The sequence below is a fragment of the Bubalus kerabau genome, chromosome 16 (assembly GCF_029407905.1).
Source record: "Bubalus kerabau isolate K-KA32 ecotype Philippines breed swamp buffalo chromosome 16, PCC_UOA_SB_1v2, whole genome shotgun sequence".
NCBI classification, from domain to species: Eukaryota; Metazoa; Chordata; class Mammalia; order Artiodactyla; family Bovidae; genus Bubalus; species Bubalus kerabau.
Window position 1 is genome coordinate 33975528 of NC_073639.1, and position 26783 is coordinate 34002310.

The following is a 26783-nucleotide window of genomic DNA, read 5'->3' on the forward strand; positions in this document are numbered from 1 at the left end:
CTATCTTCTACAACATTTCTGAAAAACCAAACAGACTCCTGTACAAAACCCTGAAAACTCTGCTTTCTGTCTTTAAGCCAGTTCCCAATTCTGATAAAAATTTGGTTACTCTCTGCTTATTAATAATGTTAGCATCAAGGAAAATAAGGCTCAGGCATAGCCAGTTTTAAACTTTTTTATTTTCATCAATACAAAGTATACAAACTAATTTTCAAGGGGATAATTTTTGTTCTAAGATACATTCACATTTAACAAGATTTTATTTATCTTAAAGATAAAAGCTAGCATATATGCCATCTTTATATTTTTCACTTTCCAACTACAGGTTTACAGTGTCATTAAAGTCATTATCGTTTTTTTATAATCAGATATAGAATCTGTGCTTATTAAAAACTATATGATACCATAAACACTACACATAGTAATAACCTGAGCTGCTTTAGTAGCGATATTGTAGAAGAAAGCTTACTTATGCCCACAGATATCATGATGACATCTCCTGATAAGCTTTTAAGAAATATTTGTCATATCATATGATTTCAAAAGATAGGGAGACAGTTAAAATAAAATAATTTTAAAAGAAGATACTTTCATTTCTTAGATTTTAGCATTGTACATTTTACCTTATCACAAAAGTTAGAAAAAGATTTTAAACTAATAAAAATAACATGTACCACTTATAGTAAGTAAAATGTCTCATTAAAGTGAGTTTGAATCTAAATAGGAAAGAAACTGCATTTATCTGCTTTTTTAGTATTTAAATTCTTGAAAAAAGCCTTTGCTTTATTGCAGAATTAGCACTTTAAGAAATTACTGACAGTAATAACACTATCAAAATGTACACAAATGGCAGCTATGTAATTTGTATGTTTAAGAAGTTAACTATATCCATTTCTCAATTTAATCACCTGATGAACTACCTCCAATATCAATATTAAAGAGGTCTTTAATTTTATCATACAATACCAAGACCAAAGCACCCCCTGTACCACGAAGGATGTTGGAGAAGGCACCACGAAAAAATGCACCAATTCCTTCCTGTTGGTATATCTTCATAAAGCAGTCTAAAGTTCCTTTATATTGCCGTTCAGCCTCACCACTCTATATAAAGACAAACAGTTTGCCATTATCAGTATCTTTCATCATAAGACAGATTTTATATAGCACCAAGGATAGATTAAAATTAATCCTGTGTTGAATAAGTATGTTGAGTTAACAGTCATATATTGAATACTGTCTCCACTGACTGGAGAATACTCATACTTTTTCAGGCATACTTGAAAAATGGCCAAATATTAGGCTTAACAAATTTTAAAAGATGGCATCACATAACATGATTTTATCATTTCACCACACTGTAATTAAGTGAGAAATCAATAGCAAAAAAAAAAACAAAAACAAAACTAGAAATATATTGCATTTGGGTGTTAAGAAAAACATATCTTAGAAAATTTGTAAAAAAATTTGTAAAAAAAGTTTTTTTTTGTGTAAAAAAAAAAATAACTTCAAAAGGTATACATACTGATAAGTGTTTGTAATAAGGCTTAACAAAGTTGTGGGATATAAAATCAAAATGCAAAATTTAAAGAAGACTGTCCCAAATTGTGTCCTCACAAAATTCATATATTAAAGACCTAACCCAGAACCTCAGACTGTGACTATATTTGGATAGAGTCTTTATAAAGATAATTAAGGTTAAATGAACTCATTAGAGTGGGCCCTTACCCAAAATGATCATAAGAAGAGAAACAAAAACGACCATGAGAAGACACAGGGAGAAGGCCATCTACAAGCCAAGAAGAGAGGCCTTCAGAAGACACCAACCCTGCTAGACTGTTAGAAAATAAATCTCTGTTGTTTAAGCCACCCAGTCTTTGGTACTTTGTTATGGCAGTGGTACTATGTTTTATATATATAACAATGTACACATAAAAATCCACACCCACAATTTTTTTATGAATTATTTGGACAGTAAGTTGCAGCTACAGTTGCCCCTTAAACATTTCAATGTGAATTTTCTAAGAATAAGTATATTGCCCTACATGCCCAAAGTAGTTATCAAAATCAGACAATTTAACATTGATACCAAAACATCTACCTAATTCAGTCTATTTACAAATTAATTTTCTATTTTCAAAAGTTTTTCAATTAAACCAGAGCTAGACATAGATCACGGAGGAGGCAATGGCACCCCACTCCAGTACTCTTGCCTGGAAAACCCCATGGATGGAGGAGCCTGGTAGGCTGCAGTCCATGGGGTCGCGAAGGGTTGGACACGACTGAGCAACTTCCCTTTCACTTTTCACTTTCATGCATTGGAGAAGGAAATGGCAACCCAATCCAGTGTTCTTGCCTGGAGAATCCCAGGGACGGGGGAGCCTGGCGGGCTGCCGTCTATGGGGTCGCACAGAGTCGGACACGACTGAAGTGACTTAGCAGTAGCAGACATAGATCAAGAAGAAAACAGATATAAAAGAAACAACTTTAAGAATAGTCCATATGAAGCAACAGGTTAAATAGGTTAGATATGCTTTACCCTTTCAAGGAGATCCAACTAGTCCATCTTAAAAGAAATCAGTCCTTAATATTTATTGGAAGGACTGATGCTGAAGCTGAAACTCCAATACTCTGGCCACCTGATGCAAAAAACTGACTCATTGGAAAAGACCCTGATGCTGAGAAAGACTGAAGGCAGGAGAAGGGGACAACAGAGGATGAGATGGTTGGATGGCATCACCAACTCAATGGACATGAGTTTGAGTAAACTCCAGAAGTTGGTGATGGACAAGAAGGCCTGGTGTGCTGCAGTCCACGGGGTCACAAAGAGTTGGACACGACTGAGCGACTGAACTGACTGATGGTCCCTTTCATGTGGTCCAGTGGGTTCTTTCAAGACCATTCTGTAGAGGATACTGAGGACAATGATAGTAACTACACCACACAGTATTAGTTTGAGAATAAATGAGTTAAAGTGTAAAATACTGAGGACAGTTCTGCCAAATAATAAACACAGCTTTGCTGGCCTCATTATTTTCACTTGCCCTCATGAAGCCTATCATATATGGGTTATAGTGAAATACTTTTTAAGCCATACCTTTAGGAATGTTTTTTCCCCTCTGCTGAGAATGTTCTCTCACTGTCTTGAGAAAAAGCCTATTTTCTGAGATTTAGCTCTTTAAGAGGCCATATCTGATCACTTTTAAGCACTTGAGTACCCCTCCCCTACTGTATTCCTGGAACTTATGCACATTTCTATTTAAACCATTAATAGTATGCTTTCAATAGTATGCTATGAGTTTGGGTGCAGGTTCTGCCTTATTTCATTTGTGTCACTGAAAGTGTCAGTCACTCAGTCGTGCCCAACTCTTTGCGACTCCATGGACTGCAGCCCACCAGGAATTTTCCAGGCAAGGATACTGCATTTGCCATTTTCTTCTCCGGGGGATGTTCCTGACCGAGGGATCAAACCTGGGTCTCCTGCACTGCAGGCAGATTCTTTACTGACTAAGCTACCAGGGAAGCCCATTTGTGTCACTAGAGCTTGGTGAATAGTCACTCAATTATTTGCTAAAGGAATGAATATAATAAGTATCGGCAATGGAGATCAACAGTATCAAAATTTTGGTCTGGGGATTTACATTTAGAATATACATCATAATAAATATGTTTTCCTCCTTGGAGTTAAAATTATTTACTTTTACTAAAATATACTACAACAAATGATTACATATATCAGTGGCCTGTGACTGGGCTTATTCTACTTAATCTAATATTCAGTTAAGACAGACACAATTTCATCTAATCCCTGCCATGCCCCTCCACTCTCCAAACAGTAATATACACGGCAGGAGAGAAAGACATTGCTGTTCTGATAGCAGACATGGAAGAAACTTTGCTGGATGATGACTGACCGCTTATGACAGGAAACAAAACAAAACAAATCATGTATTTATTTTAGTAATAAAATGAAGGGCCTATGTCTTTTAGTCAAATTGTCTCTAAATTACACCTGAATATCAGAGATATTGGAAAACTCAATTAAGCTTACAAATAATATAGAATACCTGCATCATCATACGTCTTCTAACTGTGTCAAAGGGATAAGAGAGTATTCCAGAGCACGTAGTCACAACTTGAGCAATGAAAAAGGAGACAAGAAAAGGTGTCTCTTTTGGTTTTGGTAATAAGCCCTAGAAAAGAAAAATTATCAAATAACCATCTAAATTTCCAAAATACCTTAAATTATTAAGTCAAAGGAAAATTCATATATATATATATATGTGAAAGAGGGCTGAATTATATTTAAAATGCAATAAGAAAAGTTGGATTTAGTATGGAAAGATTAAAATAATAGCAGGAGATCAATAAGAAAGGAGAACCCCACACATGGCTATATTTTTAAAGTTCATTTGAAAACGAATAGTATATCTGCAATTATAGGAGATTTGTTATTAATAGCGATGGCAGCCAGTGACCAAAAAAGTTCTTCCACTGTTCTTCCTCATAGAGTTGGAAAGGATGAAAGAATGCCTATTACTATTGACAGATGACATCTGATAAGCTTTAAAGCTCTAAGCTAGTGAAGAAACATTTCTAAATTTTACAACTACTATAGCTTATAATAGAGAAAAGCAGAGGGAGAGTAAACATAAATTTTTCTATGATTAAATAAATGTATATAATATCCTGTAATTTCCATTAATCTGTCTAAAAAATACACTACAAACTAAAAGCAATATGTCCAGACTGTAATAAAAATGACATTCAACTACAATTGTACTGAACAGGGAGAGCAGAGATAATATATGACACTATCATAAAATTTCCCTCAGGTTTTAATCTTAATAGTAAATAATACTGATATTAATTTCATTGCTTCTTTTTAGAAGCATTATAATATAGTGATTAAGAACATGGGATCTGTGCTTGCCACATAAATTACTTGGCCATTTCTAGATTATTTATTTTTAAAATGGGATATATTAAAAGCTCTCATAGTGTTTGGATATAAAGTCCTTAACAAGGTTCTTGAAACTAAGTAACAGATCAAAAAATGGCAGCCATTATTACTATCTCTGTTTCCTGCCTTACGGAAGCACTACTACCATCTGAAATGCAAAGGCAAATAGCAGAACCTGGAGAACAATACAAAATTTAATAGTACCCAACAGATCACTGAGCTATAGTAGCATATTTATCATATTTAACTATTATGCCTTGCTTGTTTTCCAATGATGATAGTAAACTGATAATATGCATGTAAAAAAGTGATAACAAAATGAATGTAAAATTAGAAAATAACTGTTAGAAGATGCCTGCCTATATACCAAATATTCAGTTATGATATACATCTGATTAGCATGTTTTCTATTTGAGTCTTCCAGTCCAAGCAGCACAAACACTTTATGTCTATGCTTTATATCCAAATTCATGTTCATAATAGAGTTATAATTTAATTAGGTTATGGCAAAGCCATGATTAAACAGAATGCTATAATGTCTCTTATGTCATCTTTTATTTTGATTTCTATAATTAAAGTAAACATACTTGCTGAACATATTACTAATTAGAACAACAAAAAGAAACAATTTTTTAACATATACTAAAGTACCAAATTACCTTAACTGTGTCATAAGCTCCAAAATAAGAAGCTCGGTACACAATGATGCCTTGAACTGAAACACCAAACCCTTGGTATAAACCAACAATTCCATCTGATTTTGCTATTTTCATAATACAGTCACCTAAACCCTTGAACTGTCGCTCTTCAGGACCTAAAATACAGCCATTTAAAATTTATTAGCAACATTATAATCAGATAAACACTTTAATCAAAGTAAATTAAACATTTTACAGATTTAAATTACCTGGTACTAACACTTAGAAATCTTTCTAACAAACAAGGCATAAATTGAAACCTTCCCATTCATTTAAAGATAATAAGATGTCAAGTAGTATCAAGATATTTTAACTGCAAATATTAATCTCTTATATAAACAATCTAATTCAAGCAATCTGATTGGCTTAAAACATTTCAATAAAATTACCATTCAATAAAGTTACTAGTTAGCATTCAGAAAATACTTAGGCATTAAAAAGTCTACAACTTGCTTCAGTTGAAGAGCAAAAAGACAGATAAAACAAAAAGGAAAAGCTAAAAACTAGTAACTTTAAGGATTATTAATATTTTAGATGCGGTGTCATATTTTTCTAGTGTTTGATGGTTTTTGTTTTTATTTTCCCTTGACTTAGAAATCTTTAATAATATTTTACAATTATATATAGAATACAGTGGTTCAAAATAAGATTCTTCCAATTTTGAGAGAAAACAAAACTATAGAATTGAAATTAAACCAGGATGCATGTTATTTTCATTTTCTTAACAAGAAAATCTGGACTGCCAGTTAAACATGATAGATCAAAGTCCTCATCCTTGTCATCCCTTCTGAGGCCTTTTCTCTGATCATTTATCTAAAATTGACGTCATTCTCTTCTCCTAAATTTTTTTTCCTGGCATTTATTGCTAAGTGACAGTAGATTTTAGTCATTTTTTCCTTTTTTTATTACTATAATCTCCACTAGACTGTAAGGTACATGAACCATGAGCTCCATGATTAATATGGTGTATCTCAAGCAGGACCTACTTTACTAGAGGCACCCAATAATACTTGTTGAATGAATCTCTGCTTCCTTGAGAAATTCTATTAAAATAATAATAAGGGAAAAACAGGTTTAAACCAAAAAAGAGTACATGACAAGAATAAAGTTCACAAATTTTGGCAAGATGGAAAGGAGGTGGAAGAGTGGTAACTCACTCAGAGTGAGCAGAGAAAGTTGAAACCTTTCTTGCAGAGGGAGATACTGTTGAAAAGAGAACCACGTCTCCAATAATCACAGAAATTTAAAATTAAAGGAATTAAGTACTATTGTGGTAAGGCTCCTATTTGTGCTGGAGTCACATGGGGCCAACTGAGTTACCTTCACAATTACTGAAAAAGACACAGAAAGATACATCATTGTGAATGTCAAATCATCAGGGATATAAGGTAATTAAAAAGAAAAAAACACCAAATGGTGGATGATGAATGAGCCGTGGGGGGCCTGGAGGCCCTGGAGTGGGAGGGCATGGTGGCTTCTGTGGAGGCTTTGACAGCAGCACTGGTGTCCAGGGCTGAGGTTGCAGAGCTTGCAGAGGCAAAGCCAAGGATAGCACCAAGCTGGACCACCTGGTCAAGGACATGAAAATCAAGTCCCTGAAGGAGATCTATCTCTTCTTTTTGCCCATCAGGCTATCTGAGATTATTGACTTTTGAGATCACTGACTTTTTCCTGGAGCATCCCTCAAGAGCAAGGTTTTAAAGATTATGCCTCGGCAAAGCAGACCTGTCCTGGCCAGCGGACCAGGGTCAAGACATTTTGTCATCACTGGGGATTACAAGAGACATGTCAATTTGGGTGTCAAGTGCGTAAGGAGGTAGCCACTGCCATCCATGGGGTCACCATTCTGGCCAAGCTCTCTGTGCTGTGAGGCTCCTGGGGAGACAAGAACAGCAAGCCCCACACTGCCTCTTACAAGGTGACAGGCCGCTGCTGTGGCTCCGTGCTCGTGCGCCTCATCCCTGTCCTCAGGAGCACTGGCGCTGTCCTAGCCTCTGTGCCCAGGAAGCTGCTGCTGATGGCTGGAACTGATGACTGCTGCACCTCCGCCAGGGGCTGCCCCGGAACCTTGGGCAACGTTGCCAGGGCCACTTCTGATGCCATTTCCAAGACCTACAGTTATCTTACTCGATCTCTGGAAAGAGATGTTGTTCACCAAGTCTCAGTATCAGGACTTCTCTGACCATCTTGTAAAGATTCATACTAGAGTTTCCGTGCAGAGGACCCAGCCTCCACATAGCCACCAGATAGTTTTATATGAGAAAAATATAATGAATGAAGCCAGAAAAACAAGAAAAAAGTCATATACAGAAGGATCAGCAGTAAGAAAATGATTTCTTAAGAGCAGTATTAGAAACTAGACTCCAGAGTAATGCTTTCAAAATTGTGAAAGAAAATTATTTTAATTCCAGAATTTTACATATGGCCAATTATTAAAAGAATGAAACAGACATTTTCAGATAGCCAAGATCTCACTTTATCTCCTATCCACCCTCCTTAGAAAGCTATCAAAGAATACATCTACCAAAACAAGGATGTGAAGAAACACAGAAAGATGTAATAAATAAGTAAGGACAGAGGAAAAGGGAATCGAAGGTGAGGGTTATACATGTAACCTAGAAAGGGGCCACAGTCAAGACAGGCAAATAAGTGCATGAAGGGATCTAGGGGATGGCTCTCTAAATAACAAAAATAGAAACAAACTAGAAGTTAAAGTGCTCTTTGTGGCTTACTTTTTTCTTACTATAGTGTTGGCCTTCCTTTCCCTAGTTTAAAAGAAAAGAAAAAAAGTAGTAATCTTTAGGCTCTATGGACTTTACCATTTGGTTGAGAATAAAATTTTTAGGTTGAATGCAACACTACTGTTAAAAGCATAACTATGATAAATAATCGGAGAAGGCGATGGCACTCCACTCCAGTACTCTTGCCTGGAAAATCCCATGGATGGAGGAGCCTGGCGGGCTACAGTCCATGGGGTCGCTAAGAGTCAGACACGACTGAGCGACTTCACTTTCACTTTTCACTTTCATGCATCGGAGAAGGAAATGGCACCCCACTCCAGTGTTCTTGCCTGGAGAATCCCAGGGACGGGGGAGCCTGGTGGGCTGCCGTCTATGGGGTCGCACAGAGTCGGACACAACTGAAGCGACTTAGCAGCAGCAGCATGATAAATAATACAGTGTTCAAAACCACAAAGAAGGAAGAGTTAGCATTTCTAATAATCCCGTACCTTTTCCAATATCAGCACCTAATCGGGTTCGGGCAAAATCTAGTGGGTAAACTACACATAAGGATGTTGCTCCAGCAGCTCCACCAGAAGCCAGGTTTGCCAAAAACCACCTCCAGAACTGAAACATATTAATTAAAAAGTAGTTATTAAACTATAGAATCTGATTTTTAAAAATCCTTTATTTTTATAAGGTTAAAAAGCCAGATTTACAAGATGCTTTTATAAAATAAACACCTAAAATAAGCATATATTATCATCCAAAATACTTCCCTTCATGTCCATGCAGGCTTTGTTTCTTACCAAGCAGTCTAGGAGATACAGGCTAGATGCTGATATATTGAAATTCCAAGATATTTTAATATCCTCCAGCAAAAGCAGCCCAGATTAGCACAAGAAGCCTCATAAGATACTCCACTCTTTAGACTGTATAAAGCTTTTGATTAATAATATATCTTTTTATTACTAAAATGTTAGGTATCTGTGGAGGCCTCAGTTGTTCCCTTTCTTGGTGGCAGGGGAGAGGGACAGTAATATATCATAATGCCACAATTTCACTTTGTAGTTTTAGTAAAAATAAATTTAAACAGGTCAAAAATATAGACCATGTCCAAATGTAAATTGGCAGAAATCAATTATAATGTGGCTGAGTGGCTGGAAGACCTTACTGATCTACTACTTCACAAGGGCTGTTGAGGTTCTTTTTGATAAACATTTGAAATGTGCTCTGCTTAGGTCCAGTAAACTGCGTTTCAACATCTAGCGCTCAAGAAAAAGAAAGGAATATTTGAACTGGAGTTCTTACAGAAAACCTAGGGTACAAGACCACTGTAACCAACCTAGTCAAGCTCAGGTTCTTGCTTCTCTGACGTCTATTTTTTTTTCTAAATTTAGTTTTAGTTGGAGGATAATTGCTGTGCTGACCCCTGCTGCACAACAACACGCATCAGCTACAAGTACACACACACCCCCTCCCTCTTGTGGCTCTTATTTCCAAAAATAATTTTAAGTCTCTCATGCTTTGGACTCTCAATTTTCTCCTGGCCTGAATTGCCCTTTCCATCTTTTAAATTTTCTTCCTATCTTCTATAAACAAAAAGTTATTGATTTATTATTTATTGATTTATGCTCTAATTCACATTCTATTTCTTTCATGAATTCTCTGATCTCCAGCTCATTCAAAACTATATGTAATCATACCCTCTTCTATAAATACTTCTTCTCTCAGAGAATTAAAGGTAAATCATGTGATCAATATGTAAAATGTATCAACATGTTCCAGATTCTCATTTTTTAAAACCAGTGTTTACAATCACTACTTTCAATTCATTATTTGTGTACCTGTCTTGTCTTACTTTCTACAGACTATAAATTTCTGCAGGCCAGAATTATTTTTATTTTTACTTACTGAGATATATTTACCCACTGTTCAGTTCACCCATATATTCAAATCAACGAATTGTTAGTGTATCAGAGTTCTGAAACCATTATCAGTTTCAGAACATTTTCATCACTCCAAAAGCAACCTAGTACCCATCAGCAGTCACTCCATATCTTTCCCATCTCCCTGAACCCAACATAACCATTAAGCAACTTTCTGTCTCTATAGATTTGCCTGTTCTAGACATTCCTTATACATGAAACAAGCAGTCTTTTGTGACTGGCTTCTTTCATATAACATGCTTCTAAGGTTTATCCATGTTGTAGCACGTGTAGCATGTGTTAGCACTTCATTCCTTTTTACTGACAAATAGTATTTTACTGACTTATCACATTTTATTTATCCGTATCAGTTGCATGGACATTTAGGTTGTCTACATTTTTCGAGGCCTGAATTCTTAATTCATTTGTTTATTTCACAAAGCAAGTCATGGGGCCTTGTCCAGAGTAAGAGTAATGCATTCAATAAATATTTGTTTAATGAAGGGTACTTGGACTCCCACAGTGCCTTGTAATGTGAAACTCTTAAGTTCTACTGTACAGATAGCCATGTTTCATAATCACATAGAGATAATGAGACCAGAAGGTAGCTAATCCATAGTTTGGAAGATGACATGTAACCTGGCAGAAAAAGAGGAGCTAGGCCACAGTTTAAATCTTAATCTAGAAATTCTAGGCCAGTTAGTAGTAGGGACAGAAAAGGAAAAAACATTAAATAATGTTTTTAGGTTTCAGTCTACTTTGACACTGTTGAAAGCTACAGATACTTTCCCAATAAAAATCTCACATATATAAACACAGTTTTACTGTAAAAGTTTAAGTTATTCCTCAAGTTTGCATGGATCTTAGGTAAAGAACCCCACCACCACTTGAAAGGTTAGTAGGAATCACTATGATATTAACACTGAACTTAAAAGAAATAAAATGTAGGGAAGTAAAAAAGATGGGCAATGAAAAAATGCAGAGCAAATAGATACGCACAAAAAACCAGATCATTACAGACCGAGATAGACTAAATGATCTGGGAGACAAAGATAAAGAGTATATAGTTTGATCCCTACAGCTGCCTGTGGTTCAAATTCCACTGAAGTAAATATGTCTTTTTCTTGAAGTAATTTCTCTGCTTCTTACAAGCAAATAGGCCAAATTAAATAGGCTATGCAGCACAAAGATTTATAAAGTGCATCTTAAGTTCAATTTAATATTCTATTTCCTTCCTAGATAAGAAAAAGAAAACAGATCCATAACTTTCTGGGTGAATGATTGTATAATTTACATAATTTACTATTCAAACAGGGACCCCTCTGATAGTGAAAGTGGGGCCAATGAGAAAGCAATGCAGGCAGGCACATATAAATAGTATGGCCAAACTACTAGGGGAAGGAAGGCAGGGAAGGTTAAGGAGGATGGAAGGAGGGAAGGAGACAAGAAGACTATGCTGAATGATAATTCTGCAAGTGTTTCTGTAACAGATAAAGTCTGTCCCTCCACAATTAAGCTTGAAAATAAAACAGACCCAGAAGTTGTTTTTTAAGTTTGTAATTTCAGATATTACTATACTGTAAAAGGGGGCTTCCCAGGTGGTGCAGTAGTAAAGAATCTGCCTGCCAATGTAGGAGATGAAAGAGATGTGGGTTCAATCCCTGGGTCGGGAAGATCCCCTGAAGAAGGAAATGGCAACCCACTCCAGTATTCTTGCCTGGAAAATCCCATGGACAGAGGAGCCTGGTGGGTTACAGTCCACAGGGTAGCAAAGAGTCAGACACAACTGAGCACCACCACCAAACTATGAACGGAGAGGGAGTGAAAGGAATCAGGAAAGGAGAATAAGAGAGTTTAGGGGGTTTGGAGGAAAATAATCCTATTCATTTTCAACTGTTGACAAATAGATGATAAACTGCCTCCAAGCACAAATACCTGGGACCAAAGTTCTTTCTAACAGTTTGTATCGGCATGGAAGACAGCAGGAAGCTCTAGTCTCTGATGAGGGTTGTGCTGGTAGCTGCTTAGGAGCAGCAGAGACATATTTTATGCCCAGGTTCAGCTAACACTCATTTAGTTTAGTCACCTCAGCTGAAAGAGGAGTAAGAGTATGGTAGAAAGGACTGAATTTGGGAGTTAGAAAGACATGAACAAATGACTAGGGCAAATGCTTTAAGCTCTGTCTTGTTTTCCTTATCTGTACATTTGGGGTAAAAATAACTCCCTCAAAGGGCAAGGTAAAAGTTCAGTGAAAGAGTATATAGTAGGCACACACCTCCCTACCATGGTTATTTTTTAAAAACCTTTTACTCTGACATAATAGCAGACTCACATGCATCCTAGTACATATGAAGTCTATAAACTTTTCAAGCAATTTTCCCCAAAGATAACATCTAGCATAATTACGTGTGCGCATGCTCAGTGGTTTCAGTTGTGTTCGACTCTTTATGACTCTATGGACTGCATGTAACCTGCCATCCTCTGTCCATGGGACTCTCCAGGCAAAAATACTGGAGTGGGTAGCCATGCTCTCTTCCAGGGGATCTTCCTGACCCAGGGATCAAACCCGAGTCTCCCATGACTCCTGCACTGCGGGAGGATTCTTTGCCCACTGAGCCACCAGGGAAGCCCAGCATAACTATAGATATGATGGAAATCTACCTCATTCAGATTTCACAAGTTTTACACACTCATCAGTGTGTGTATTTAGTTCTATGCCATTTTATCATATGTGCAGATTCATATGACCAGCAATTATCACAGTGGACAGTTCCATGATAAAGATCCTCCATTTATGGACCTCCTTATAGCCACCTCCCTCTCTCCTGGTAACCACTATTATGTTTTACATCTCTATAATTTTCTTACTTCGATAATGGTAAATAAATGAAATCAGAAAGCAAATATTTTTTGAGATTGGTATCTTTTCAGTTAGCATTGAAAGTTGCTGTTTGTATCATGTTTTTTCTTTTTTAAAACTATATGGTAAAACTTACTGTTTAGGCATTTTAAGTGTATAATTCAGTGGCATTAAGGACAACACTGTATAAACATCATTACTATTTCTAGAACTTTTCATTATGCTAAACATAAACTCTGTACCTATTAAAGAATCTCCCTCCCTCTTACCCCTGGCAACCTCTATTCTACTTTCTGTCTCTATGAATTTGCCTTTTCTAGATCCCAAGAGGATCATACAATACTTGTTTTATCAAAACGTGTTTCTCTTTATTGCTGAGTAACCTTCTATGGTATGATATACCACAGTGTAAGCATTCACCTGGGACATCTGGGTTATTCCCAAATTTTTATCTATTATGAAACAATCTTCTATGAACATTGTATACTTTGCTTTTTTGTGAACAGAGGTTTTTTCTCTGGGATAAATGCCCAAGAGTTGGACTGTATGATAAGCACATGTTTAGTTTGTGAGAAACTGTCATACTCGCTTGAAAGCGGCAAGATCGTTTTACATGCCCACCAGCAGTGCAGAATCCAGCTTCTCTCAATCCTTGCCAACAGCTAGTACTGTCACCAGTGCCGCCGGCCGAGAAGCATGTAGAGATGTTTACTGTGGTAGACCAACTACTTCTAAGTCACATACACTGTACTTGTTTTTTCTATCTTCTATGTTTCTTTGAAAACCAGGTAAGAAACCCAAAATACCGAATTTTCATTTTCAGGTTTTTTTTTTTTTTTTTTTTTTTTTTTTTCCCGCTTTTCTTAGGGCAGGAACAGAAATAGGAGAAAATTTTGATGTCTAAGGGCAGAATTAGAAGGGTCATTAGTAGCCAAATTTAACAAACAATATATATTTAAACATTACATATTACTTGTGACTGAACATCTTTACATTCTAAATAAGACTGCATGTTCTTTCTTTTTTATTGTTCTTTTCTTATCTTTTGGCCACACCTTGCAGCATGTGGGATCTTAGTTTCCCAACCAGGGACTGAACCTGTGCCCCCTGTATTAGAAGCATGGAGTCTTAACCACTGGACCACCAGGAAAGTGTTAGCATATTCTTTAGAAGCATACTAAAAATGTTTTTACCTCAAGCTCTACTGATTTGAAATTTATTACAGAGTTTTGACAGAGATCAGAGTTAACTGAAACTTTTAGAGCCATGTTATTTACACTGTTAGGGACAGATGTTAGTAACATAAATTTTCTAGTTAATTCTGGAGTTAATTACTTCATCTGGCTTAGTTTTACAGGAATTATCTTTTGGGGGAGATAGGGTGGAAAATGTTCAGTAAAGGGTTAACTCAGCAGGCTTGTGTTGCCCAAACCGTGCACATACTGAAAAGATCTCCCTCCTTGACCAAACTCAAAGGTTCCTTTGAGGAAACCTTCTGAGCCTGTGGAATATCCTATCTAGTAAGACTGTCTTTATATGCCAGAGGCCTTGGCAACACCAGATGGTTTATACTAACATTGATTTATGGTGAACACCCCTTTGTATACTTGGGGCTTTGGGCTAAACTATACCAATTTGACCTTTTGAGTGGGTGGCAGCCGTAGCCGGAGACTGAGTAGCTGAGTCTATTATACATGGCTATGAAACTGACTTCCCTCCCACATCCCCTCCCACAAAGACCTGACCACCATGTTCATAGCAGCATTATTTGTAACTGCCAAGGTTGTAAAGGTGTGTAATCAATTCAAGTGTCCATCAACAGATGAATGGATAAAGAAGATGTGATATATATAAACAATGGAATACTACTGAGCTACAAAAAAGCATGAATATCTGCCATTTGCAGCAACATGGATAGACTCTGAGGGTATTATGCTAAATGAAGTAAGTCAGAAAAAGACATATACTTCATGATATCACTTCTATGTGGAATCTATAAAATGCAACAAACTAGTGAATAAAACATAAGAATCAGATTCACAGATACACAAAACAAACTAGTGGTTACCAGTGAGAAAAGGGAAGGGGATGCAGATAGGAGTGTGGGGGAAAAGGGTTACTATGGGATAATTTGAATCACATATGTGAAACTTTTAAAAACTGTAAAGCACTATATAATTTAAAGAATCTTTCATTCAATTAAAAATGATAAAAAATAATTACCTGTTTTTCTTTATTAACTCCAGACATGAACAGTTGTTTGTATTTGTCTTTGAAAGCAAAGTTTAGAGCTTGTGTTGGAAAATACCGGATTACATTTGCCAAATTGCCACGCCAATAACTGAGGAAACCTACAAAAGAAAACATACTAAATATAAACTTGTATTATTATTAAATAATTTGCACAGTTTTAACAAGCTTAGCTGTTTGAACTACCTAAAACTTACATCTTTTCTCATGAGAAAAAAAAGAAATTTACATGTGTCTCCAACTGAAAAAAAAAAGGCTGTGTTAACTCCAAGCACTCCATTTCAATTTTGTTAATTTCCAATAAGAAGCCTTGACTACCTAAAAACCTATGGAAAGCATTACCAGCTAAATATAGGTCTCTTCACTAATAGAAAAACAGAGCTTACTAGTACTCATAAGAGAAGTTTAGTCTCATTTCAAATCATAAAATACAATTCCTATGGTGACAAGTCTGTTGGAACAAAACTGTGTTGTATATATACTCCTGAGAATGAGATAAAAGAGTCTTATCTTTATATTTTATAACCTAGCCAAATAAAAGGAATTCACAATTCAAGGCAGTTTCCAGAGGCCTGACGAAGAGACAGGAGGAAACTTTCAAGGTTAATAATCTTCCCAATTCAAATCTCCATGGACTGAATGACCAAACTTTATAATTCAGTCACTGTGTTATCTGATAAGTCAGAGCTGCCTTTATAATCCTTAGCTGCCCCAGAATATAACAGGCGATCCCTCCAGGACCCATAGTTGTATTTATAGATGGTTGAACCCTGCTACTCTTTTTTTTTTTTGAATCTGCTACTCTTAATAAGATAGCTCTAGTCCCAGCTTGGAGAAAAGAACACCCATAAAGAGTCTCCTAAAGATAAAAAAAATTTGAATGAAGATAATCTCAGTTGACTGGGCCCAGTGCTCAGAAACTAAAAGTTAGATCAGATAAATACACAGAGAGAAAGATATTTATCTATTAAATAAATAAGTATACTTTGTGGGAAGTAAAATTGAGTATTAGTTAAATCCCAAGGTGAATGTAATGGAGAAGGCAATGGCACCCCACTCCGGTACTCTTGCCTGGAAAATCCCATGGATGGAGGAGCCTGGAAGGCTGCAGTCCATGGGGTCGCTGAGGGTCGGACACGACTGAGCAACTTCACTTTTACTTTTCATTTTCATGCATTGGAGAAGGAAACGGCAACCCACTGCAGTGTTATTGCCTGGAGAATCCCAGGGATGGGGGAGCCTGGTGGGCTGCCGTCTATGGTGTCGCACTGAGTCGGACACGACTGAAGTGCCTTAGCAGCAGCAAGGTGAATGTAAAGCAGTCACATAGAGACAATTAAGATGTATATTAATGGCCAAGACATAATCTTTTCAATCCTCACAGCTGATTCAGTTACCTGGCATTCAGTTGCAGGCATAAATTACTAGGGCATTTAACATGTAATGATAACAGCTACAACTTCCTGAGCACTTAATGTGTACCAGGCACTGGCAAAGGCTGTACTTGTACATTTAATTTAATCATCACGCTAAGCTTATGATATATGTTCTCTTATAGTACCCATTTCATTCATGCACAAACTGAAACTTTTATAAATTTAAAAACTATAATCAGGATTTAGAATCAAGTTTTCTGTCTGTCTCCAAAGCTCTACTGCAGCTTTGGGTTTCTGAAGAAGCAAATCCTAGAAAAGTTTTTAAGTATGGTAAATAAATAAAAGTCTATTTTTTAAAAAATGGAAAATGATTACTGTAAAAATTTTTGAGGCAATATTAAAAAAACAATACTAATTTCTAGGAACTGCTTTTTATTCATTTAATCCTTATAATCACCCATGAGGTAGGTAATATTAATCTCTCCATTTTATATATGAAGAAATGCATTAAAAACAACTTATAAGGCATAGACAAGTTAGTTAAATAACTTGCCCAGTGTCACTTAGGTCAGAAAATTGTACACCTGGAATTTAAACTCAAGCAATCTGGCTCAATAATTCAGTCCCTTAACTACAATACTTTCCTTAATCATGCAAATATCTTCTGTACCTAAGGAAGGTCCAAGTTTTCTTTAATGGAAGCAAAATAAAAATCTTAAAACATGAGAAATGTAAGCAAATTATAAAAGAATATTGCTTGCTAGTTACAGCCACATTGAATTCCTCAGGGAGATTGATTAATCTAATTTTCAGAGGTATTTTTAGTGATTTCTAAGTTCTTCATAGTTAACATTTAACAACATAGTTAAGCATTTGTATTTTCTGCAGACTTGCAGAAGAGAAACACTGAAAGTAAAATATGACTGTAAGTGATACTGAAGAATAAGATTTTATTTTCTACACCTGTGTTACAGTAACACAATAACAGATTACTGGCAGAGGATAGAGTCGATCTTAAAAGTAAAAAAAAAAAAAAAACATGTTGGCTGGAGAATGGCCAATGCAGTCAAATTGGATTTAAGTTAAAAATCATCATTTGTTTTTTAAAAACACAAACTAATAAACTGAGCTTAAAAAGCGTTGTGTATCAAAAATGTATTGGAATTCCCATTTTATACATGGCTCTTATTTATTAATAGTCATTTTGGAAATGGTTGATTTAGATGGTATTGGGGTATTACAGGTTTCAGATTGTGAGCTGTTATATAATTATGATCATGAAAAGTGTGAGAGTGTTCATTTCTCTGCCATCTCTGACACTCTGTAATCCCACGGACTGTAGCCCCCAAGGTTCCTCTGTCCATGGAATTCTCTAGGCAAAAATACTGGAGTGGGTAACCATTCCCTTCTCCCAGGGATCTTCTGGACTCATGGATCAAATCTGGGTCTCCCACACTGCAGGTAGATTCTCTACTGTCTGAGCCACCAGGGAAGTCCAATTGTAATTATAGTACTGAATTAATATCTATTTCACAAAAGAGTATCACAAATGAGTAGTAAAAAGCTTTTAACTTTGGCTAACGTATTGAATATAAAGAGAAAATTCTGATGACAGACATTTGCAAATTAACAGGAGACCATGACAGAGTGCCAGATTTATGACTGAGGTGGTTTGGTATCGTTGACAGAATGTATTCCTTTTAGCAAAATTGTATTTGCATGAAACAATCTAGAGGATTCAACAAAACAACTGTCAACATCTCAATGAAATTCTAGAAACAAATAAACCTCTAGAAGAATAATAGGAAAACTGGCAGCTTTTAATGAGTTATGTCTGAAAAAATATTTCTCTCACACACAAAATACTATTGCATGGCTACTACTGATTCATGGATTCCCTGAAGCTACAGGTATCAGGTTAAAAACCCTTCCTTTAGCCTTTTTCCACGTATCATGCTGCAAAACCTTGCTCTTATTCCCTTTTTTTTCAACTCACTGATATACCAGGCTTTTAGGAGTGCCAATGTCCTTAGTAAGAGTACAAAGAGGAGGAACTTCAAAGTGGAATTCTGAATACATTTTCTATAGAAATATAATTTTGGGAGGCTAGGTTTCAGCATTTTATTAAACTATACTCTAGGTACACTATGTACCATGTAGGTTCTTTAGATAGATTACAAAAATCTACTTTATATGTAAAACAAATTTATCCCAAAACAGAGTTCCCTGTGCTATACAGTAGGTCCTTGTTGGTTATCCATTTTAAATATAGCAGTGTTTACAAGTCCATCCCAAACTCCCTATACAGGTTCATTCTCTAAGTCTGTGAATCTGTATCTATTTTGTCAGTAAGTTCATTTGTATAAATTCTTTTTAGATTTTGCATATAAGGGATATCATATGGTTTTTCTCCTCTGTCTGACTTATTTCATTCATTATGACATCTCTAGGTCCATCAATGATCCTGCAAATGGCATTATTTCCTTCTTTTTAATGGCTGAGTAATATTCCATTGTATACATGTATCACATCTTCATCCATTCCTCTGTTGATGGACATTTAGGCTGCTTCCGTGTCTTGGATGCTGTGAACAGTACTGCAGTGAACACTGGGGTGCATGTGTGCTTTCTTTCTTTCTTGGTTGCACTGGGTTTTCATTACTGTATCCGCACTTTCTCTAGTTGTGGCAAGTGGGGGCTCCTCTTCATTGTGGAGTGCAGGCTTCTCACTGTGGTAGGTTCTCTCGTTGCGGAGCACTGGCTCTAGGCTTCAGGAGCTGAGGCAGGCGGGCTCAGCAGTGGTGGCGCATGGGCTTTGCTGCTCTGCGGCATGTGCAGTCTTCCCAAATCAGGGATCAAACTCATGTCCCCTGCAGTGGCAGGCAGATTCCCATCCGCTGACCATCAGGGAAGTCCCAGAGCATGCTTTTCTCCAGATATATGTCCAGGAGTGGGATTTCAGGGCCATATGGTGGCTCTATTTTTAGAGGAACCTCCAGACAGTTCTCTACAGCAGTTGTACCAATTTACATTCCCCCCAAGAGTGTAGGAGGAGAGTAGGGAATACTCTCCACACTCTCTCCAGCATTTACTGTTTGTGGTCTGTTTTATTACAGGGATTATCCTGTTTAACCATCAAAACTACCATATGAGGTAGGTAATAAAATTATTGGGCTTCCCTGGTGGCCCAGACGGTAAAGAATCCACCTACAATGCAGGAGACCTGGGTTCGATGCCTGGGTTGGGAAGATCCATTGGAAAAGGGAACAGCTACCCACTCCAGTATTCTGGCCTGGAGAATTCCATGGACAGAGGAGCCTAGTGGGCTACTGTCCACTGGGTCACAAAGAGGTGGACATGAGTGAGCAACTTTTACAAACATACAATATTATTATAACCAGTACAGAACTGAGGAAATGGAAGTTGAGAGAGGTTAAATTAAAGTTGTTCAAGGTTACAAAGTAAGGGAAGGACTGGGATTCCAGATCTTTCTACATCTATCTAACTACAGATCTAGAACTATTACATCTCTATTGCCTCTAGGTAAAAATCCACTTTGAATAAAAACAGTAGTATTTTTTGATCAGAATAAAACAAAGGAAAACCAAGAGTGATGCAAATGTAGTAGTATTTCATTCTCTAGTCATGCAGATTAAAGGACAGTTTCCAAATATATAATCACAAAATTGATACAGAAAAACATGGCGATTGTGGTATATTTCTCCTCTAACAGCAGAACATCTAAGGTGTGTTGCTTTTTTTTTTACTTAATTGCTTAGTAAAAATAATCTCTTCAAAATTTAAAGATGATAAAAAAACCTCCTTGGAACTTAATTCTGAGAAAGTAATTAAGAATTAATATAAAACTTATGGGGAAATGGGGAAAAGTTACCAGGTCACTTACTGGTCAACTTACGAGTCAAGAATGGAAATGCTAGGCATATTTGGGTATACAGTTGACCTTTGAACAATGTGAGAGTTAAGGGCACTGATGACCCATGCAGTCAAAAATCCAAGTATAACTTGTAGTCTGCCTCCCCTATATGTAGTTTCTCCATATCCACGATTCTGCAACCATGAAGTCAACCAACCGGGGATCATGTAGTACTGCAGTATTTACTACTGAAAAAAAAAAATCCACACAATTCAAACCCATGGTGCTCAAAGACTTGTACACTCCAACATACTTAGTCTGCCTATTAGTTAAAAAAAATGCAATGATTCTCAAATATGTACATACTTAAAAAAGCAAATTATATACCTTTGCCACTATACCACCCTGTTACATGCATCTGTAAAACATATCCAAAAGAGAAATTAAAGAATGAGATAAAGATTCTTCATTTACACAATACTGTTAATCAACTATACTCAATAACTATACAAAAAAAAAAGATTCTTTATTTAAAAATCTTTTATGTGATACCAAGTACATAGCAGGGGCTTCTCTGGTGGCTCATATGGTAAAGAATCTGCTTGCAATGCAGGAGACCCAGGTTTGATCCCTGGGTCGGGAAGATCCCCTGGAGAAGGGAATGGCAACTCACTCCAGTGTTCTTGCCTGGAGAATCCCATGTACAGAGTAGTTTAGCAGGCTAATGTCCATGGGGTTGTAAAGAGTCAGATACGACTGAGTGACTAACACACACACTCACAGAGCAGACCTGCTAGGGACAGCACTAGGAATAAAGTTCTTGGTCTTATGGAACTTACATTACAAAGACAGACAATGAAGAAATAAATATGTTAGGTGTCCAGAAAAAAACCAGTAATATGCAGATGGAGAATGAGGAAGGACTATTTAGATAGGGTGGTTAGGTCAAACTTTAAGATATTAGGACAACTGAGCATTTTTTACTAGTTAAAACACAGTACTTTCAAATATCTTGCTAATTATGATGTTTTCATACTATCATCTGCTATTATCTCAAGGCACTTAGAATGAGGTTCATTCTTAAAAATAATGTGAATCTATATTTCAAATAGTCTTCTTGACAATTTCAAATATTCAAATAGTCTTATCTCTATAAATCCATTTAACAGAGCCAACATAAACTGTATTTATTATACAATAATTGAGCAAGGGCTCCAGTCAACCCTTTCCCCCTGTGTAACCCTTACTCTTTTTTCAGGAAGCCATAGTGTCCTGTGATATATAACCGACATTTGGCCAATCATAGGTACCAGAGCCAAGTCATTTAATAAATATCAGTAAAGTTTATTTTCCTATTTTATTTACATAAAGCATACATATTTTATTTTAATACCCCAAAATATCATCTTCAAGATTTAAAAACCTGACTGCTTTAGCCTTCAGAAAAATATGTTTGGAAAAGTTCATATTAAAAATAGCTGATGAACTCATGGCCAGAAATATCTGAAAGAGAAAAGAGTTCTGGTAGGCTCTTAAAAAAATGAGACTTATAATATCCTTAAAAACCTATGTTACAATATACTAAATAAAAGTTTATATTAATTAAAATATATTTACTGATGAATAGCTTGCTCAGTGAAAAAGAATCACTCTCAAGACACTAAAATGTTAACTGTGGTGATGTTAGCAGTTTTTTTTTTTTAAACTTTTGGTTTCTCTATATTTTCTAATTTTCTATAAGAAACATGCATTATTTGTGTAATGAAGGTTTGAATAGTACTAAATAATAAAAGTATACATATAAAGTTGGAAAGTCATAAAACCAACTAAAGAATAAATCTTTAAAAACAGCATTAGTCAGGTTAAACCCAGACACTTTTACTAAAAAGTATCAAAGATACCCAAAGAGAGATTTAAAGCTATGTTCAGAACAAGAATGAAGAGATATCTCCTTGAGGTGTAAAGAAAGACGTAAGGTAAGAAGATAGTGAGAGAGCACCTAGTTTTGCCTTCTGAGTTCACTGTCTCTTATCCTCATTTCATATTGCCTAAAGAAAGGAAAAGTTATCAGTAAAACTAGAATATGGAAAACGAGAGACTTCAGAACGCTGAGATGGTGATCTACCTTGATTTTCACAAGACAGAAAGTAAATTCCAGAGAACAAAAGCCTCAGAATCTGACCGCCTAGTAACATTCCAGAACGACCTAGCAGTGATTCTCAACCCCACCAGGTTCCAGTTTAGTTTACAATGCTTCCTTTACTACCTATAAATAGAATTCAAAGACAATGACCTCTTCACTAGCTCAAAAAAAGTCAATATAATGCCTTTGTTTACATACAAAGAGGAAATAAAGGAGTTTATAATATGTATTTTTAATTAGTAAATTGGTGAGGTGTGATCACACCAGAGACATAATAGAGACATAATAGCAATGAATCTGTTGTGTTTAAGATACACACTGACATTGTGAAAAAAGGATTTAATAAGTATATCTGTACAATCATAATTCAATATTTAGAAATGAAGATGATGTAAGTGGTGATCAAATATGACATACAGAGCTGTTAACATGAGTTTCCACAATGATGAACACCTCTCAGTAAAATTCTGAGCAAAACAAAGTACAGTCTTTCCTCTACTTACACGACAGCTGCATTACTGAAATTAGTGTGTACTAAAATCATGCCCTGGACAGTTTATGTTGATAAGTAAATAATCAAAAACAGGTTTGAGTGCCATAAGAACATCCAGTGGGAGATCTGAGTTATTCCACTGCAGGATACGTCTTTGTTGGGCAGGACTGACCATGCACAGGGGCAGCAGGATGTTTAGCAGTCCTGGATTTTGCCTTTCATATCACTGCATTTAAGGATTACTCCCCTCTTTGTGCTAAACAAAAAATTCCTCACAAGTTTCCCCAAATGCCCCTAGATGGCAATATTATCCCTGTTGTGAATTACTAATCTTTTAGCATAGGATATACCATGTGTACTGATAACAAGGCTTTGTATGTACTAGGAAACATTTTCTTAAAATTCTGCTTAAAGAAACCTGGAGCCAGAATACTATTCAGAATGGTCTCAATTTACAAGAGCCATATTGAATGTGTGTGTGCATGTACTCAGTCTTCAGAGGTGTCCTATTTTTGCAACCTCAAGGACTGATGTTGAAACTGAAACTCCAATACTCTGGCCACCTGATGTGAAGAGCTGACTCATTTGATAGGACCCTGATTCTGGGAAAGATTGACGGCAGGAAGAGAAGGGGATGACAGAGGATGAGATGGTTGGATGGCATCACCGACTCAATGCACATGGGCTTGGGTAGGCTCTGGGAGTTGGTGATGGACAGTGAAGCCTGGCATGCTGTGGTTTATGGGGTCGCAAAGAGTCAGACACAACTGAGTCACTGAACTGAACTGAACTGATGGACTGTAGCCCGCTAGGCTCCTCCATCCATGGGATTTTCCAGGCAAGAATACTGGAGTGTGTTGCCATGCCCTCCTCCAGGGGATTTTGTAGATCCAGGGACCCAACCAAGTCTCTTGCACTGCAGGCGGATTCTTTACCACTGAGCCACCAGAGAAGCTTCATATTTAACATATTTAGGTTTAAATATTACAAAAAACATTTAAAATATAAAATGATTTAGCATTGGTCAGCACAATCTTTCCAGAATATTTAACTTTACCTCAGTAAATATTTAAAGCAGATTAGTAAATAATAAAGAGGCTCCTACTTCTCTGAAGAGAAATGGGAAGCTTGCTCTGATAAAATAAATGGAAGTGAAAAGATGTGAGCCATTAACTATGAAATATCTAAATTAAGCTCCCAGACGGGGCACACTATATCCACAGTATAGATTATGCCTTAAGAGTCTATATCCTCAACCCTAAATACTCTGCTTGCAGGGTCTTAGTTCCCCCACCAGAGATCGAACTTGTGTCCCCCTGAAGTGGAAGCCTAGAGTCCTAACCACTGAACCACCAGGGAATTCCCAGGAATCCTTTTTTTTTTTATCAGAGGAAATGTAACCTATCTTAGACTTAGGAGTGAAAGAAAGGCCTGCACTTGAGTTGAACCCACTTCACGTCTTGTTCAGAATATACAACAAATAGGCCTATTTCCCTTTTTAAAATTCTTATAGATGTTTCAATTGAATCCAACTATATATGGGAGGCTCAGATGGTAAAGAATCTGCCTGCAATGCAGGAGACCCTGGTTCAATCCCTGGGTCAGGAAGATCCCCTGGAGAATGGAATGATATTCTTGCCTGGAGAATCCCATGGATAGAGGAGCCTGTCAGGCTACGGTCCATGGGGTCACAAAAAGTCGGACACGAGTGAGCGACTAACACTACACTATACAGCTAAAAGTTTCTGATCAATTTATCCTCTATTCAGTTAGCTAACTTAGAAGCCAGTCTGCAAGGTGAGGGCAATGAATGATTAACAAGGCATTTTCATTATTCCTTAAAATCATTTCAATATTAATGGGAAAAACTCCACAATGAACCAAAATATCAAAATTTTACATAAAAACAGAGCCTGATGCCAAAAAAGAAAACTGACCCTGTCTCTACTTAAGAGTTTTTACATTGCTCACCATAGGTTTTTCTCATTAATTTTGATTTCTAAAAATACTGCATTAAAATAGTTTGTTTCTAGATGGAGGTTCCCACGAGGCACAGTGGTAAAGAATCCGCCTGCCAATGCAGGAAACACCTTCGGTCCCCGGTGGGGAAGATCCCCTCTAGAAGGAAATGGCAACCCACTCCAGTATTCTTGCCTGGAGAATCCCATGGACAGAGGCGCCCGGCAGGGCTACAGTCCATGGAGTAGCGAAGAGTCGGACACAACTGAGCACGCACGCACCACTGAGGTTTTTTGGCATCTTCCTAAAACATGTGTAGACGTGAGTGCCTGTTAAGCTTCAACCCCAGTCTTCAGTAGTTCTGAGAACAAACAAGCTCTTTTCACTGAATACGTACTAGAGAGGCCCCACCCAATACTTCTCTATTTGGCATGCTGCTGCTGCGTCGCTTTACTCGTGTCCGACTCTGTGCGACCCCATAGATGGAAGCCCACCAGGCTTCCCCGTCCCTGGGATTCTCCAGGCAAGAACACTGGAGTGGGTTGCCATTTCCTTCTCCAATGCATGAAAGTGAAAAGTGAAAGTGAAGTCTCTCAGTCGTGTCCGACTCTAGCGACCCCATGGACTGCAGCCTACCAGGCTCCTCAGCCCATGGGATTTTCTAGGCAAAAGTACTGGAGTGGGGTGCCATTGCCTTCTGCATTTGGCATACTTGTCTCAAACATGTTATTTCAGCAAATATTTCAGAACCTTAAAGCACTTATTAACATACAGCCAAGTGCCTAATGGCATCTCCCCCAATCCTGGGAGGTCAACCATTTCCCTCTTGAGCCAGGTAGAGGCTCACTGGGGTGCAACGCCTACTAGGAAGGAGAAATGTAGAGGAAAGAGAAGGTGGTGATCCCTCCTGCCCAAGGACTGCTCACGTGTAGGCCTTCTTGACCCTGGGAAAGCAGAGCCTCATAGACTGGTTAAGAAATTGTATTATCCCAGGCACAGAAATCAACTCATCACCGACACACACGGCCCTGGTGCCCGCGCAGCGTCCCCTCCTGGCTCACCCACTCCCTTTTCCCAGAAGCTGACCCTGCGCGGAGGGAAGGTTGGAGCATACGCACCCTGCTCACGGGGAATTCGCACCAGGCAGTCCACGATGCCTTTGTACTGCGCCTCGGGGCTGATCTGCTTGGACGACGCCTGGACCTGCAGCAGCAGCTTCACACGCTCGATGGGCGCCACCGTCGTCTTGGACACAGCCGCCGCCACCCCGCCTGCCAGCAGGTCCTTCCCGAAGGATGTGGCGTCAAAAAGCCGCTTTTCCACCTTCTTCTCTTGCTTCTTCTTCGGAGGTTCACGCTGCATGGTGGAACAACTTTCGTAAAAACGGGTAGCAGAAGCTCAAAATAAGAGCCGCAGACACGCGAGGACGAAGCCGAAAACCGCTTCAGCGTAGTCCTGGCGGGAAAGCCGCGCTCAGGACGCTGGGAGAAGGTCGCGCCAGGGGAGGGGAGCTGCGCAGGTGC

At 37.5% G+C, this 26783-nt stretch overlaps 1 protein-coding gene and 1 pseudogene across 1 annotated transcript; one reads left to right on the top strand and one right to left on the bottom strand.

Moving 5' to 3' along the window:
* Positions 1-159: 159 nt before the first annotated feature.
* Positions 160-26775, bottom strand: SLC25A31 (solute carrier family 25 member 31). Its single transcript, XM_055549656.1, has 6 exons — positions 26379-26775; positions 15390-15517; positions 8888-9005; positions 5620-5774; positions 4065-4190; positions 160-1101 (listed from the first exon to the last, which is right to left on the bottom strand). Exons 1-6 carry the CDS (start codon positions 26620-26622, stop codon positions 901-903), a joined length of 972 nt encoding a protein of 323 aa, XP_055405631.1. The 5' UTR covers positions 26623-26775; the 3' UTR covers positions 160-900.
* Positions 5794-8218, top strand: LOC129630271 (40S ribosomal protein S2-like; annotated as a pseudogene).
* Positions 26776-26783: the final 8 nt, after the last annotated feature.

Excerpts from the sequence above, each read along its gene's own strand:
- SLC25A31 (XM_055549656.1), bottom strand. The coding sequence starts at position 26,622 with ATGCAGCGTGAACCTCCGAAGAAGAAGCAAGAGAAGAAGGTGGAAAAG. Across the intron at positions 15,518-26,378 it reads GCGAATTCCCCGTGAGCAGG|GTTTCCTCAGTTATTGGCGT; the intron begins GTGCGTATGCTC and ends TTTCTTTTGTAG. Across the intron at positions 4,191-5,619 it reads GAGCTTATGACACAGTTAAG|GGCTTATTACCAAAACCAAA; the intron begins GTAATTTGGTAC and ends TTTCTTTTCTAG.